General features: G+C 40.3%; 1 protein-coding gene across 1 annotated transcript; it reads left to right on the forward strand.

Annotated features, from left to right (window-relative positions):
* Positions 1-2,291: 2,291 nt before the first annotated feature.
* LOC121667207 (fructose-1,6-bisphosphatase 1-like) lies at positions 2,292-12,027 on the forward strand. Its single transcript, XM_042033648.1, has 7 exons — positions 2,292-2,497; positions 4,902-5,064; positions 6,707-6,799; positions 7,825-7,968; positions 9,184-9,321; positions 10,521-10,640; positions 11,619-12,027. The coding sequence occupies exons 1-7, from the start codon at positions 2,328-2,330 to the stop codon at positions 11,808-11,810; spliced, it is 1,020 nt and encodes a 339-aa protein (XP_041889582.1). The 5' UTR covers positions 2,292-2,327; the 3' UTR covers positions 11,811-12,027.
* Positions 12,028-15,727: the final 3,700 nt, after the last annotated feature.

Genomic DNA, 15,727 nt, shown 5'->3' on the forward strand with positions numbered 1-15,727 from the left:
AAGGCAAAGATTCACAACATGTAAAGCCTACTTCTAATCTTAACACTGATTTTATAGTTACCACACAGCATGGTTGCTGTAGGTCTGCATGGCTTGTCTACCCTCAACCATTAGATATAAACTAATTAATGTCAAGTCAACTTTCTATTTCTGGATTTCCAGAAATGACCAATGTATGCATACATTCTAAGGCCAGGTGTGTGGAAGTGAATTAATCTCAATGTTCTACTGAGGTCCCTCAAATACAAAAGATTAAGAACATGCTATAAAGGCTGAAAATAATTATTCTCCTTCCCCACAGTAGAAAATGCACATTTGGATGGACTTGTATGAAACTAGCATCCTTTCAAATTATTGCAATTGCAGTTCACAGTACTTGTTTCTACCTGGCTTCTGTGGTGGGAATGGAAGAGTAAAACTCATGTCCCACTCATCTCACAAACCCCAAAAGTTCTGAGATAAAACCTCATCATCCTCTCAAGGAGAGTATGTGTAGCCCTGTGAGTAAGATGGAAGAGGTTAGCTATCCTCAGACATAGATACCAAACCTTAGGTATATTTTGAACCAGTCCTGACTATTTTATACTGAAGTACAGCTCTTCCTGCAGATTACTGATGTACTTGTTAGAGTCTTCACATTTAAGGCAAACTGTCCCTAATCAGAGACTCTGTTGTTTGTTACCATAACTCATATATTCCCAGGCTGTTCTGCCTACTCGCTGCTAGCCAGTTGGAGTACACTCATCCAAAATTTTATTGGCTCTTTGCTATTTGTTGTTCTCTACAATTGAGACTGCAGTAGCTGCTCTAGATGGTTGTAAAGCATTGCTTGCCTTTAAAGAATGAGCTAACCTCAATGTTTTGTAAATTTTCCCAAATCTACCTGTCTCTAAAAGAACTTTTTAATGATACTGGGCTGTTAACCTCTTCCCAAAGACTGAAATATCTCATTCAGAAGAGCCTTACAACTACTCATATCTAATACCTTCAGGAGTGTGTGCAATGCTGGGCATGGGAGAATTAGGCCAAAGTTGTGTACACTTTCAGGAGAAGACATTTATGCATACCTTTGAAGTATTTAATGCATGGATATGCAACATGCTTTGCATGAAGATAGAATGTATGTATATATGCAAAGATGTGCATCTTGTGAAAGACTTTTGCCCTGTGTTTGACACCATTTGGAATGATTTCAACCTGTGGTTTCAATTTAGAATTTGAGACTGTGCTTATTCAACTCGTTAATGTATTCTACTGAAAAGTAATCAATTTTTAAAATATTCGTCTTCTTAGATAACACAAATATAAAAAAATGGCTAGTACAACAAATCTGGACTGTACAGAGTATAACACCTGTTTTCAGATTTGTGTTTGCCAAATTATTGTGTGAAAGGGTGTATCTAGGGTCAGGTGTTGGGTGAACCTGGTTTCCCTTACTAGTGCTTGGATTTTTCTGATCAAACATAAGCAGCGAAACATATTGCTTGACTGCTGCAAAATCAGGAAGGCTGGAACCAAAAGAAAAGAGATTCAAGAGAGCCTAGATTCCCTTGCAGCAGTATTTGTGCGAGGTGCATTAGCTTCTAGCTTCTGAAGTGGGACTCAGCCTATGCCTTTCTATTGAACAGCTCTGGAGAGTTTGTTATAAAAGTCTCATTGGGTCCAGCTCCCAGGGGCTGTTTCCTTGCAGCTTTTTTATGATGTTGGATAGGTTGGGACACGTGGGGTCAGCATGATCTCCGTACACAGAGTAAGTTAATACTTGATGGAATCGGTCACTAAATGTGTGTTTTCCCTGTACTGATGAGTCAGGATGAGAGCATTCCTGTACAGCAGAAAATACTAGCCTTGCTCTGTAGGTTGTTCGCAGTTCACTATAATCCACAATGACCCCCACGGAGTTTTTCAATCAAGTGGTGAAACCATGCTGACTTCTGAGTTTTGGGGCACAATTTCAGGACCGTTAGCATTGAAGTGTAACCACTGCAAACACTAAGAACTACCAGCACCCGTGTGTCGATCGACTGTCTGTGCCGTTCACAGAATGAATGCCCAAACCATCCTGACCTCGCCTCTCCCCGCACAGTGTATGAGACAACGTTTGGTTAAAAAAAAAAAAAAAAAAAAGTGAGCGGCGGGGCTTTCCCGCCGCGGATATTTCAGAGTGTCGGTGGGACGGAGGGGTAGCACCCCCGCCCTCATCCCCAGCCCGCGGCGGCGGTGGCGGGGCCGGGCCTGTCCCCGCCCCTGCCCGCCGGCCCCGCCCCGCCGCGCTGGGCCAAGAGGCGATGCCGGCGGCCGCGGCCCCACTCGCGCCCGCCGCCACCATGACGGACCGCTCCGCCTTCGACACCAATGTCATCACCATGACCCGCTTCGTGATGGAGGAAGGCAGGCGGGCCAAGGGTACCGGGGAGTTCACGCAGCTCCTCAACTCCCTCTGCACGGCCATCAAAGCCATCTCCACCGCCGTCCGTAAAGCGGGCATTGCCAACCTGTGAGTCCAGGGATGCACCCCTCACCTTCGCGCATCCCCGCGGGTCCAGGGCATCCTGCTGTCTCCGGGGTGGTGGGTGTCGGGATGAGGATGGGGATGGGTCTTTCTTTCACCAGAAAAGCCTGTGAGTGGGGTTGCATGAGCACATCCTCTTGCACAGAGCTGAAAGTAACTCCTTTAGTGTCTTGGTTTCTTGATTTTTTTCAAGTGATAGAGGTCCTATGACTTCTCAGTAGTATAAGGCATCCAGTCTTTGAGAAATGTCTGCCAATAATAGAACTTCATTGTTACTTTCAACAAGTGTGGGTGCCTGGAACCATAAGACCACATATACTGAAAGACAAAGCCTAGCAAAATATGGCTTATTGCTCCTTGCATACTGCTTGATATCAAAGCACCATTTTATGCTTTGAGGTGTGTAATCAAATTCAGAGTGTTTTTTTTTGCATATTGCATCACAGCAACTAGAGTTTCTCTACAAAACTTTGGATGTCTAAGGCTTTTAGAAAGTGCACTGGCTAGGAATGGCAGTGTCTGTAGTCAGCCAGTCAGAGGGATGTTGTTCTGGAGATGCATCAGAAGGAAACTGGAACTCTTGAAATGTGAAATAGCTGAAACTGCTTGTAGGTAACTAATCCTCCTAAGTATTTTACATATTGTTCATAAGCCCAGTTGTGTGTTATCAAGGCTTTAGAGATGGGCTACTTCATTACTTAATGGAAAATGTTGTAAAGAGAAAATGAATTTGCATCTACAAGCCATGCAGTTGAAAATATAATTTTTAAAAAGGCAAAACTCCTCCACTTTATGTATGTTTGAACTATATTTCTGTTTTGACTTCAGACTGCATGTAGCTATGGTAATTTTTAGTTGTTGTGTGCTAGCCCTTTCATATGCCCCCTATATCTATCGATACAGACTAGGGTTTCCTAGATGTAACCTGATATGTAAGCTTAAGGTCCTATTCCTTTTGTGTCCTACGTGTGTGTCTGTTGGCAGCTGCCCACAGGTTTGGTATCTGGGCCCACAGACTTGCCTTGTGAGCCCCTGGACAGTGGGTTTGACTCTCCAGCAGCACTAGGACTGCATTGGACTCATAAGCCTCCTTGAACAGATCTCCTACTGTGGGACTGCATTTTATAAGCAGTGGTGAGATTTTGCTTTGCTGTCAGGGAATGTGAACAAGTAGGGATCACTGGAATCCATTTCTTTGGACCACCCTCAGAGTCAACTATATGCTTAGTACCCCTCAGCAGGGGAGGTGTAGAACAGCTGAGGAAGACATACAGACCCTTTCCAGCTGCAGGCTCCACACCTGACACCTTGTCTTCCCCTCCCAGGAGTCCCCAAAAGATGAGGTGTGAGAGCTGTGCTGCTACTGTGCCTCCACATAAGCATGGTGTTCAAAGTACATTTTTTTCTAAAAGCACGTTCACAATTGTAGAAAAATATTCAAGCCACTGTAACAGAGAGAGAGAGAGAGAGAGAGAGAATTATGTCTTTTTCTTTGTCTCATGCATTAAACTGAATAAGTGCAATGCATTGCTAAAGTAGTGTGTACAGTGTTATTACATAAAACCTGAAATACCGGTGTTCAGCCTAATCAATGAACTGTAGCTGAAGTACATAGGAGTCAGCTGAATGCGTGCCCAGCTGGCTATTGTTTTTCTCTTCTAAGAGCTAAGCTTCCCCTTTCTGTTTTGCATGCTTACAAAATCACCTATCATAAGGTCTCCTGGTACTTCTGCTTGCCAGATGGTTTGATTCTGATTAGCTCGCAGCATTTATTTGTGTTTCTTATTTCTATTTCTTGGTTCTTTCCCCAAGGAAACCTTTACTGCTTAAAATCAAAACTGAAAACATTGAACTATAAATATGTTGATTTATTTGTGAGGAGACTTTTTCTGCTGCAATTTGCACATCAGGAGTATATTACATACAGAAGATAGCATAACTAGCATGGTCAGATTCACATACAGATTCATATTTAAAAAATAATATATTCCTATACTGTTAAAATACACAGTTTTTTAATGAATTCTTAGCTTTTAGGGAATGCAGAGCCGTAGAATTCAGGAATAATATGTAGGTCTTAAGAGCTCACTAAGAAGCACAGTTGTAACTCAGCCTTCATAGCCTGGTCTGGCTGTGTTTACCTGTAGTTTACGAACTATTGAAAAGCAATTCCTTGTTTTGTATTTCTCTTCTAGATATGCAACCACAACTAATGTTAACAGGTCTCAGCAAGAATTCATTGGGCAGTAAATAAACAGGCTTAGAGAGCTGAGATGCCATTTGAAAGTGCTGTATGTTTACAAGACATTTTACAGGCATAAGAAACAGAATACTTTAGAAGACACAGTGCTCCATTCTCACGAAATACTTTGTCTTGCAATTGCTCTAGCTATGGAATTGCTGGGTCTACCAATGTGACTGGAGATCATGTAAAAAAGCTGGATATTCTTTCCAATGACCTGGTGATTAATATGCTCAAGTCATCCTTCAGTACATGTGTTATTGTGTCAGAAGAAAACAAAGATGCTGTGATAGTGGAAACTGACAAACAGGTTAGTAGCTTTAAAAGTTCTCCCTGCTTGATTTCAGATCAGCCTGTACAGGTATACTGCTCCACATCTAAAAAAATAAAACTGAGCTAGAAGTTTCAGAAAACAGGTACTTTCCTAAACTGGCAAGTGAAGGTGGAGGTGATGGGTGGAGAGAGTGTTAGTCAACATTTGTTCTTTCTGTCATTCAGACTTATGTTTGTTGGTTTGGGGTTTTTTTCTGTGTTATTCCTCCCCACCTTCTTTTTCTCCCACCTTTTTCTTATTGTAGAAAAAATATTTCATTCATCACCATCTGATCTCTGGAACTATACTCTGAGTTAGTCAAGCCCTTTTGAAATGTTGCTTTGTGAGTAGGACACTGATGAGCTGTTCTCTGCAGGTCAAATCTCGAGGTCTTTAATTCTTGAAAATTCTCCTTGAAGCCCATGAAAGACTTAGCAACAATGAAACAAAAGCATTTTTAACATTTATTATTATTTACATTCACAAGCCTGCATGCACTCGTGGGATAGTTCCTATTTCCTAGATAATATTTTGGTCTGATCCTGTAAAAATCTGAGTAAAAATTTAGTAAAAGTGAACAGCAAAATAATTTACAAATTTACATAATTTGCAAAGTATAATAAAGTTTGTTTTGTTTAAGCAGTTCTCTCTCTCCCTGTTGCGAAATCTTCAAAATTGATTTTCTAGGCATTAGATTTCCTTAGCTCTGAACAAATATTTTCGAAGATCACTGAAGGAGTCTCAGTATTAATGCTTTTCTAAACTAAATGTGAGCCAATACAGTGTTTTTATCAATGCATACCGGGAATTCATACTTGCAGATTAGAGCATTGCTGAACTTAAATAAGTTTCTGACATGCAGGATAAAATCAAATGAAAAACAAATAAACACTGTTGTTACACACCATTATTAAGACAACTATAAATGAAATGAGGGGGGAACAAAATATTTAAAAGGTACAGTTAATTCAACTTTTTCCCCGGTACTGGCAATTTCCTGTATCTACAGGATTCCTTAATCCAGCAATAAGGCAGGGGCTTCTTTTTTGACCCCCCAAACCCAGGGTAAAGTCAGTCTGGCTAAGGTAATATCTGACCATTTCAGAGCACAGATAAAGGAAAATGTACAGTTTAGGCATAGCAGCCATTAAAGGGCTTTTTAATATCTCTATTTTTTAGCTCTGCATGAAAAGGACTGATTTTCATTTGTTTTTTTCTTCCTTATTATTAAGAAAGACATGTTTAACAGAAGAGAAAGTGCAGCTTAGCCTAGGTGGTGGATATGACAGGATTGGCTTTAATTACACAGATGAAAGTAAACCAATAAAAGTATTCCCCCTTTTTTTTTCTCATATTAAAAAGTGTATGAGAAAACTTCACTTTTCCTGTGTTGTTATCTGCTATGTACTTTAGAGATTTCTGAGCTTCTGGTCTGGCACAAATCACGGTCGTAATCAAGAATGAAATCTGGGCCAAAGAATTGCTGACATCTGAATTCGGTTTCTTTATAATCTATAAAAACCTTTTAGTTCATATTGCTGTGTAAGTCTCTGAGAAAATGTACCTACTGAAATGCTTTTATCTGGGGGAAGTTCATAAATACTGTCACTAATTTAGTTCCCTCTTTTGTATTTTCCAGGGTAAATACATAGTCTGCATAGACCCTCTAGATGGTTCATCAAACATTGACTGTCTTGTTTCCATTGGGACCATCTTTGCAATCTATAGAAAGGTAAATTTTTTTCATGTAGAATAGGAGAAAATATTACTTTGCAGCTTTTGGTGAAATAAAATTGCATGGGAAGACTTAATAAAATCTAATTAAACTTGTTTGTGAAAGAGACTTTCAGGGCAAGCTTTAAGTTAAATCTAGTACTTCACAGATGCATGGATTTGGATTTGAATTTGTCAGGATTTGGATTAGTCTCTTAGAAGATGAAGAACTTATGTGGAAGCCTAGCTGATATTTAATTAGCCAGCTAATGAAATTACTGCTTGGAAAAAATAATGTCTTAGGTTTCATGAATATTTGTGTTGAGGCAAAATACCACGTAGTTGTCATCTACCTGGGGAATGTGCTTTCAGGTTTTCTTGTTCTCTGTACTAATAGTCCTGTTAGCCTGAGGACAGGCTTCAAAAACAAGCCAGAGCTGAAACATGTCATGTGCATTTGAAGTGTCTAATTCACTCTGAAAGGCAGAAACCCTGTCTGAAGGAGCTTGAAATACCAGACTTACAGGTCACAACATGGGGGGAAAAAGTAAATCAGATAAAACACACCCAACTGTCCATTTCAATTGTCTTTTATATGTTTTCATACATCCCAAAGTAGCTATTTTCAACTTCATTTTTATAGGAAGCAAAAGAAAACAAAAAAAATCCCAAGTACTTTTGATCAGCCTTGAACTCTCTGAGTCATGTTTCATTTCTTTTCAACTGTGCCTCAGAGTTTTCCTCTGAGCTGTGTTCATCATCACCTACAAGGAGGTACATAGCTCTTTATTATCTCCTTAATCCTTTCCTGCTTCCTGCATTCCTGCTAGGCATAGTTAGAAGAGCATTTCTAGATCAATGTGTTTGTATCCTATATATAATTTGTATTAGTGCATCCAGTAGGAATCTCAGTTGTGGATCATGGAAGCATTTGTGCCACCTCATGCATGGATGTGGAGCACAAGACTGTCCCTATCCCAGAGCCCAGTTATGTACCAGCAATAGAAATGAAGTAAAATCAACTATATTCTTTTCTTGTTCTAGGTGTGCCCTGATGGACCTTCTGGGAAAGATGCTTTACAGCCTGGACGTAATCTCGTGGCAGCTGGATATGCGCTCTATGGCAGTGCCACCATGCTGGTACTGGCCACTTCTGCTGGAGGTGTCAACTGTTTCATGCTGGATCCGGTGAGAGTTGTCTTCTGTTTCTTTGTTTTGCTATTAGGGATTACCAGCTACTGTCTTTAAGAACTGTTTGTCCCCAGGAAAATCAACCAAAGGAGCAGCTTTCAAGGTAGCATGAAGGAATGAAATGTAAGTGTACTCGTACTTACAACCCATCAGGAATAATGTCAGGAGACTTGCATTCCTTGATGCAGGAGTGCCATGTGTGACTCAACAACAGGAAGACAGCTGAGTCAGCAGAGCAAATACACAGCATGTGTAATCATGTGATATTTAAAATAAGCAGTTTTCTGCAGTACAAAATGCCCTTTAAGTCTTATTTGTCTTTTCCTTAATGCTAGGACCTTAGTAAACCAGAGGAGCAGAAATATTTAACCTTCTTCTGTGTTTTCAGATCCCACCATGATGTGTAAAAGAGTAAGTGATGTGTGTGGGTGATGAAACATTCTAGCATGCATTTACCATGAGTTTTAAAACAAAAATCGTGTAGATCATAGCTGAAAGTAGTTTGCTTTAGTGGTCTGTTTCTTTGTGATCAGTCAGGCTGTGCCACCTGCCAGTCTTAAATTTTTATAACCTTCTGTGATCAAGCTGCAGGAAATACAACTTGGTACTTTCTGTTTAGTAGCAGCTTAAATAGATGCATGTATTTTTAACTATGTTTAGGTAACAGATTTAGCTTTGAGCATGCATGCACGTTATTTTGTTTACTCTTAGCACTAACTTGGAAATTTACTTTAGAGAAAACTAAACAGACCAGCCCTTGGTCACAGGCTTCCAGTTAGCCCAAGCTAAAAGGAAGTGGAATATCTACAGCTATTTGAGCATGTTTATGCATTGGTTCAGCCAGCACTCTCAGTTTCCAGACTCCTCAGAGTTTGGAAACTTACGTTGTTTTAAGTCTAGCAAAAGAGTGGAGAGATAACAAATTTATGGACAACAGTATTTTTTGGGCATAGGAAAGAGAAAGTGCTTGGAATGGTAGTGTGAAGAAGCTTGCATGACCCCAGGATTCATGCTTTGTCTGTGTTTTATGGATAAACAAAATACTTTGCACATAGATTGCAAAGACCACTTTTTTGTAGGTACTGAATTATTTTTAAAAATTGGCAGTGGTAGTAAATTTTTATTTAATTGTGTATAGTACTGGACTATGCCTTGGTTTGCAAATAAGTGAGCAATTAATGTTAACAAATAGCTTTTCTTTCTTACTGTTAGGCAATTGGAGAATTCATTTTGGTTGAAAGGGATGTGAAAATCAAAAAGAAGGGAAATATCTACAGTCTCAATGAAGGCTATGCTAAATATTTTGATCCTGCAGTCACAGAGTATCTCAAAAAGAAGAAGTTCCCTGAGGTAAAAGATCCTGTTGACAAGCAATGTTCATGATTTCCAGTGTTATGATCAATCATTCATTCTCTCATGCACTGTTCAGAGCTTGTTTTCCTTTCCTGTCTATTTAAAACATAACTTGGTGTAGGACTCCTAATGAGAGCAGTTGATATAGCCAGATATTTCAGCTTTCTCCAGTATGGCACTATACCTCTTTTGCATTTTTTTTCCTTTCTTCCTTTTTTCTTTTTTTAAATCTTTCTTCCTGAATGAAGGTCTGAGTAATGGTGCTGGAGGCAAAACTGGGCATTTGGTAATCAAGCAGAGAGGAAATCTTATCTGGTGATGAAGAAATTTGATCAACGTGTTGTATTGCTGCTTCCTCACTGCAACATCTGAATAGCTGGAGAGCGGAGTGCAGATGGCAGTGGGTCATTGCTCAGTGGTGACATGAGCTGTGTCCTAAGGGTGCCTCTCACTTGGAAATCTAGTGTAGTTTCAAGGCCTGCTTTGTGGTTGTGTGGCTTCCTGGTGTCAGGAGGCCCCAAGCGCCAAGGAGTGCCCATACAATGTTTTCATGCCTTAGACGTTTCATCACTGGAGTTACTACGCTGACAGTGAACTGTGAACACCTACTTTTGTTAAGTGTTAGTGTCCCTTCCTGACTTCCTGATCTTGCTTTGAAAGAAGACTGATGTTTTCATCTGACGTCTTTCCAGGCTTAAGGTGCTGTGTATTTAAAGTGTATTCCAGGGAGTAGAATAAGGAAATAATATCAGAAGTCAACTATTAACATTTTCTTAACAAAAAAATTGCAGAAGCTGGCAAAAATGGTTGGAAGAAGTAGGAAAGATCACTTCTTTTGCTCCTTTTATTTTTTTCCTGCTAGAAAAGACAAAGCCCCAGTGTTGATTCCTACTACTTGATTTTTTGCTACTAGAAATGCAGTGTTTTCCAAGTATTAGAGCCAGTGGAGAGCTGGGATACATTTTCAGTTGTTGGCACTACTGCTCATCTATGCTGAGGTCTTCTGCCATTCCTTCTGCTTGGATTTTCCTGGTTAGAAAATGAGGAGGATACTGACATGCTCTCTGAAACTACTTTGAGTATTATCAATGAAGCATGATACGGAGAAGAAAGATGTTAGGACTGCTAAAGGGGCATGTGGGGGAGGTTAACCTGATGTTCTCTAGAGTTACTTTTATTGAAATGTTTTCCTGTAGGATGGCAGTTCACCGTATGGTGGGAGGTACATAGGATCTATGGTGGCAGATGTGCATCGCACACTGGTGTATGGAGGAATCTTTCTGTATCCTGCTAACTCCAAAAGTCCCAAAGGAAAGGTAAGCCTGAATAAGCCCAGTTACAGGAAATGTTACTTTATGTAGACATTTCACTATCAAGATTAATATTTTGATTGCAGAACCTGTGTTGTGTAACTTGGTAGTTTGTATTTCTTGTAGGGGGGGATATGGCCATCCCTTGCACACTGTCACAAGTGACAGGACCCTATTGTCAAACACCTATTTTAGGGCTGCTGCTCACCTGTTTCAGCTGCAGTGACTTCTCTTTACCTGCAAACATACCTCGATTATGGAACATACCAGGGGGTGTGCTGCTCAAACAGGCTCCTCTGCACCATGTCAGCTGAAACTGGTGGTGCTGGTCCCAACCAAGTAGAAGATCACAAAGCAAACAGTCTGCATTACCCTGAGATTCCTAGTGCAAGCTAGTTTGTAAGAAGCCTAAATGTAGTTGTCCCATTGGGAGAAGCTCTGCCAAAGGGAAAACCATTCCCATCTTGTATGTGGTAACAGGGCTTCATCTGGAGGAACTGTGCCTGACTGGATCTGCCAGGACAATGGTCAGTCAGGGAAGATCACACGCTTACAGGCTGACAAGGGGACTGTTTATTCAGCAAAGACCTTTGATCTGTTTTGTAATTGTCTGTAAATTATTGCTTCAGGTTGCAGATAAGATACAGTTATTCATTATAGAAACTTAGTGGCGCACTCAGAATGAGTGTTTTTCTTTATTTTCACACAGTCCTATGTGCTCTGCCTCGTTAATGGTTGTGTCTTAACATACAAGCTTTATCTCTGTGTAAATAGCACAATGCAAACATGGACTATCGAGAAAGCACTCGGATTGGGCAAATCCAGCATTCACTGTGTTTTGTTGAAAAGCAGAATCCACACAATTTGAAATAAAGAGTATTTAGAACATTGATTGGTTTAAAATCAAATGCCAAATATATTTACATTTAATGAGTTTTGGCATTGCCTGGCCTGACTTCTGCCATTTTGACTTTTGTCTTCTAGCTGAGACTGCTCTACGAATGCAATCCTATGGCTTTTGTTATTGAGAAGGCTGGGGGAATAGCAACAACTGGTCATCAAGCAATACTAGATATAGTGCCTGAGGATATCCACCAAAGAGTGCCTGTTGTCTTGGGGTCTCCTGATGATGTGAAGGAGTATCTTGAGATAGTCAAGAAGCATTCAGCTAAGTAAAGAAAGCTTGCTGGATTCACTGTGCACAGGGGATAAAATGTCTTACGGCTGATCCAAAGAACACACTGCAGTACTGTGAGATTGAGCTGTCTGACTTCTGTAGCAAAAGAGCAAATAAGCCATATTTTCCTAAGATTTTTTTAAAGTAAAATCTTGTGCAATTGCATTGTGCAATGAAAGGCATTAAAAGATTGCATTAAAGGAAGCATTAAAAATTAAAGCAATGGAAAACTGTGTTTTCTTTTTCATTTATCATTTTTGGTTACACAAGAGCCAGAAGGAAATACTTTGTTGCATTTGATATCTAGGGGGGAGAGACACTAGCTTTCTCAGACAGACTATCAGCTGTACATCTGACTCTGTCCTCTTTTAAAAGTCTTGGGAGGAAGACTCGGCAGTCTCTTACAGTGAGTGACCTTTCCTAGACCAGTGTCTATGCCTCAGAAGTTGCTCACTGTACTTTGGTCTGGGTTTACTCTGACCGAGAATTAAGGTTTGTGAAACATGGGCATTAGTGCATGTTAATTCTGACACATGATATTAATGTTGCTGCTTGCCACTCTATCAGATTCAGTTACACAAGGATTGAAAATGACATGTTAGGGTGGAGGGGGTTTAATGGGATAAAAGAGTATGTGTAGACAGCTTGTACATAGATTCTGCTGTGATGAGCTGGCTATCTTTGCCAGAAATTTACCCACTTACTTGATGAAAACAAGAACCTGTGTGTTGCTAGCAACCCCCACCAGATGTTCTTTGTGTTGTTTTGGGATTGGGGATTACCATGGAAAAGGATTCTGCTGTGCAAGCAGAAGGGAGGTGCGAAGATCCCCCCAAAGCATACTGACATTTAATACGCTCATTCAGAGCACGCTGCTAGGAAGAGCATGCTAGGGCTTGGGAGCTAGATGGGCTGTCCACCTGTCTGGATACAGTTTATGGCTGTCACACAAGCATTTTGAATCCATTAAAATCAGAAAATCTTTGATATTTCTCATGGCCCTGTCTAGGGGTGCTGTGAGCTATAAGCCTGTCTGCCTGAGGGCTTTGCATGTGTCAGTGCAGATAGCCTGACTGAGCATGGTTCTCCTTGTAAAACAAGAGAAGAGTGGGGGAGAACCTTGAGTCCATGGTGCAAGGGCATGCTCCATGAGGGCTCACACAGATAAAAACCTGGGGACCCTATTTCTGACAGGTCATGCTGGGGCATTTGGAGGCATACCAGCAAACCTTAGAGAGTTGTATATATGCATCTGTTCTCCAAATTGGTAGGGGGCAAGACATTTCTGTCCGGGAGTGAATGGCCTAGTTTCTGCTGAAAATGTTAATTTGGATGAGGCTTTGCTAGTGGAGATGACTTTCAGGGACCTGAGCCCTTAAAGGACTGAGAGTGTTGGCAGTAGTCAATTTGGACTACAGTGCCCCAATGGTCTGTTAGCATGACTGGGCAGAGAGTATCCACAGCAGATTTTTGCCTAGTTACCATAATTCCTTGTCTGTGTTCTGCCCTCAAGCTTGACGAGAATCCCGGACTGCATGTATCTATTTTTAATATACCATACTGGCAGCATGTAAAGGTTATAGGAGGAAAGTCAATACTGCCCGTGTTTGCTAGGTCAGTTCTCCGTGTTTTGGATTTGCCTGTAGGCTGACATTTTTACCCACTGTGAGCTGGGTTTATCTTCTAATCAGTAATATGTAAGCCCACATTTGAACAATATCCCTGGCTAGCCACCAGTGGGGAGAACTATTTAGTAATCTCCTTCCATCCCTCTTTCCAGAGCTCTCCCTGCCTGCCAGCGCAGAGCAGGAAAGTGGGTTTGTCACAGTGTCCACTGTCAGCCCCTGTGGCAGTTCTACCCACTGCCCTCCTCAGAGGCTGCACTGTGGCCTTTGGTGAAAGGTCACTAGCTCCAATTTCAGCTGGCACCATCCAAGCAACTAACATTTCATATCAGTTAGAAAAGGTGTCACCTTTAAGACTCAGGACTGGCCCATACACCAGTGCAAGTGTGAATAATCCCCAAGAGCTCTTTATATTAGAGGCCAAATCTACCACAGATCTGTCAAATTGAGGTGTTTATTTTTTTAACCTTCCTATGCTATTCCAACCCCTTGTACTGAGACCTTCTCAGGCTTATAGACAATCATCACACATTTTTGACACACTCTGATTTCTCCCCACCTCCCCAAAATGGTAATTATTTATATAGCCTAATCATTCAGTATAATCATTTGGACTATTATCATTCAGTGAGATCACTGTATTTATTGTAACAGGGTGAAGCTTTCATGCAGTCCAATTGCGTGCTTTTATCCAAGTTTATTTCTCTTTTTGCTATACTATTTACTGCAATATTTATGGAAAGCTTGGTTGAAGAGTCTGTGTTCTTTATATTACAGTGTAAGTTAATTTCTTATTGAAGGACTGTTACTTGACCATCTCAAAGCATTGTGCTTTATACATAGTAAAAAAATCCAGTACCTATAAAATATATTTGCAGATTCAAAAAAAAAAAAAAATAGAGGCAAATAATGGACTTATTAGCTCTGAAAACGCCCTTTGAACCACTGACTCCAAAACAAACGTTTGGTTAGAAGATGGTATGAACTTTGTCTTTTTGAACATTGCAAAAGATCACTTGGAATCAACAGAAGATCTGCATGTGATGTTTTGACAAAAGTTAAAAGTCACAGGCCAACTGCTGCCCCATTTCTTATTTACTAATTTGATTTGGTTTGCTTATGGTATTCCAGCTACACAGCAGAGAGATTTTGCATTAAATGCATTTTAGTACTGGTCAGGCTGACAGCTGCCATGATGATGAAATAATGTGCAGAATGTAATGTCTGTACTTTAAGCTAGCAGGTATTTTTTGCATGTATAACGTGAAACCTGTCCCCTTCTTTTATTAATCCTACCATGTGCTATCCCAAAGCTCCCTACATACATTATATTTTGTTTTCTACAAAGTCTGTTCAAAAGAAGGAAGTCTCCTAACCAGGCAAAACATGCTCTGTTAACGTTTGCCTTGTGATGTGTATCCTGTACATTTAACTATATCACTGGAGCAGAAAAGAGAAATCTTCCAGATTTTTTTCTTCTTAAACCATTGCCTTAGAGGATGTAGTGCAAAACCAGCCTGTTGCTCCGTCTGAGCAACTCTGCTGCCAGTCCTTTCTCCATCTTGGAACGGGATTGGAAAAACCTCCCCAAAGCCAAGCACATGTGATGGAAGCAGCACTGAACTCTGTCTTTCTACTCGTGGCTAGTGTTCAGTGCTGTCAGTCTCTAAAACCCTTCTTTGCAGCTGATTTCAAAGTAGAAAACTTTAGCATTCAAATCCCTTTAAAACTTTAGAAGTAATGTATTGTTCATATATGAAGAGACACTTCAAGGAAAATCTGAAGGAATGCTAAAGATTAAAAAAGGAATGTCAAGGGAAATCCAAACTTTTTGGCTTCAGCTGCTGTTCATATTAACAAAAACACATCAGGTATATGTTTTATTACTGAATTTTGTTTCTGTCTTCCTGGCAAGATTTTAGTGGAGTAATTTGGTTTACAGGAATAACAATGGAACTTAATGAAACTTTTCTTCTGTAACTCTGGATTTTCTTTTCTTGCTGGTGGGCTTTCCATATCTTCTGCTTAAAAATAAGAGTGCTGCTAGTAAGTAAAATGAAGGCTACAGCATATAGTTGCTCTTACTGCCTAGTCAGAGTGGGAAGACAATGCTGTAATTAAAATCCATAACTCCAGTGTTCCAGATAGCATGTGTCTTATGCACAATCTTATGCACACATGGAGAATTTCTGTCTACTTTCACACTGGCATCATGTGCTCCAAGTATATTGCTTTTAAGGAGTTACTGGCAACATAATTGCAAATTTGGACATACCTATATTTACATGATG

This window comes from Corvus kubaryi, unplaced genomic scaffold (assembly GCF_017639235.1).
Source record: "Corvus kubaryi isolate FWS band 111438036 unplaced genomic scaffold, C.kubaryi_AGA036_p1.0 37357, whole genome shotgun sequence".
Classification (NCBI taxonomy): Eukaryota; Metazoa; Chordata; class Aves; order Passeriformes; family Corvidae; genus Corvus; species Corvus kubaryi.

Coding starts and splice junctions, on each gene's coding strand:
- LOC121667207 (XM_042033648.1), top strand. CDS start 2,328: ATGACGGACCGCTCCGCCTTCGACACCAATGTCATCACCATGACCCGC. Junction 5,065..6,706: donor TAGTGGAAACTGACAAACAG/GTTAGTAGCTTT, acceptor TGTATTTTCCAG/GGTAAATACATAGTCTGCAT. Junction 9,322..10,520: donor AAAAGAAGAAGTTCCCTGAG/GTAAAAGATCCT, acceptor GTTTTCCTGTAG/GATGGCAGTTCACCGTATGG.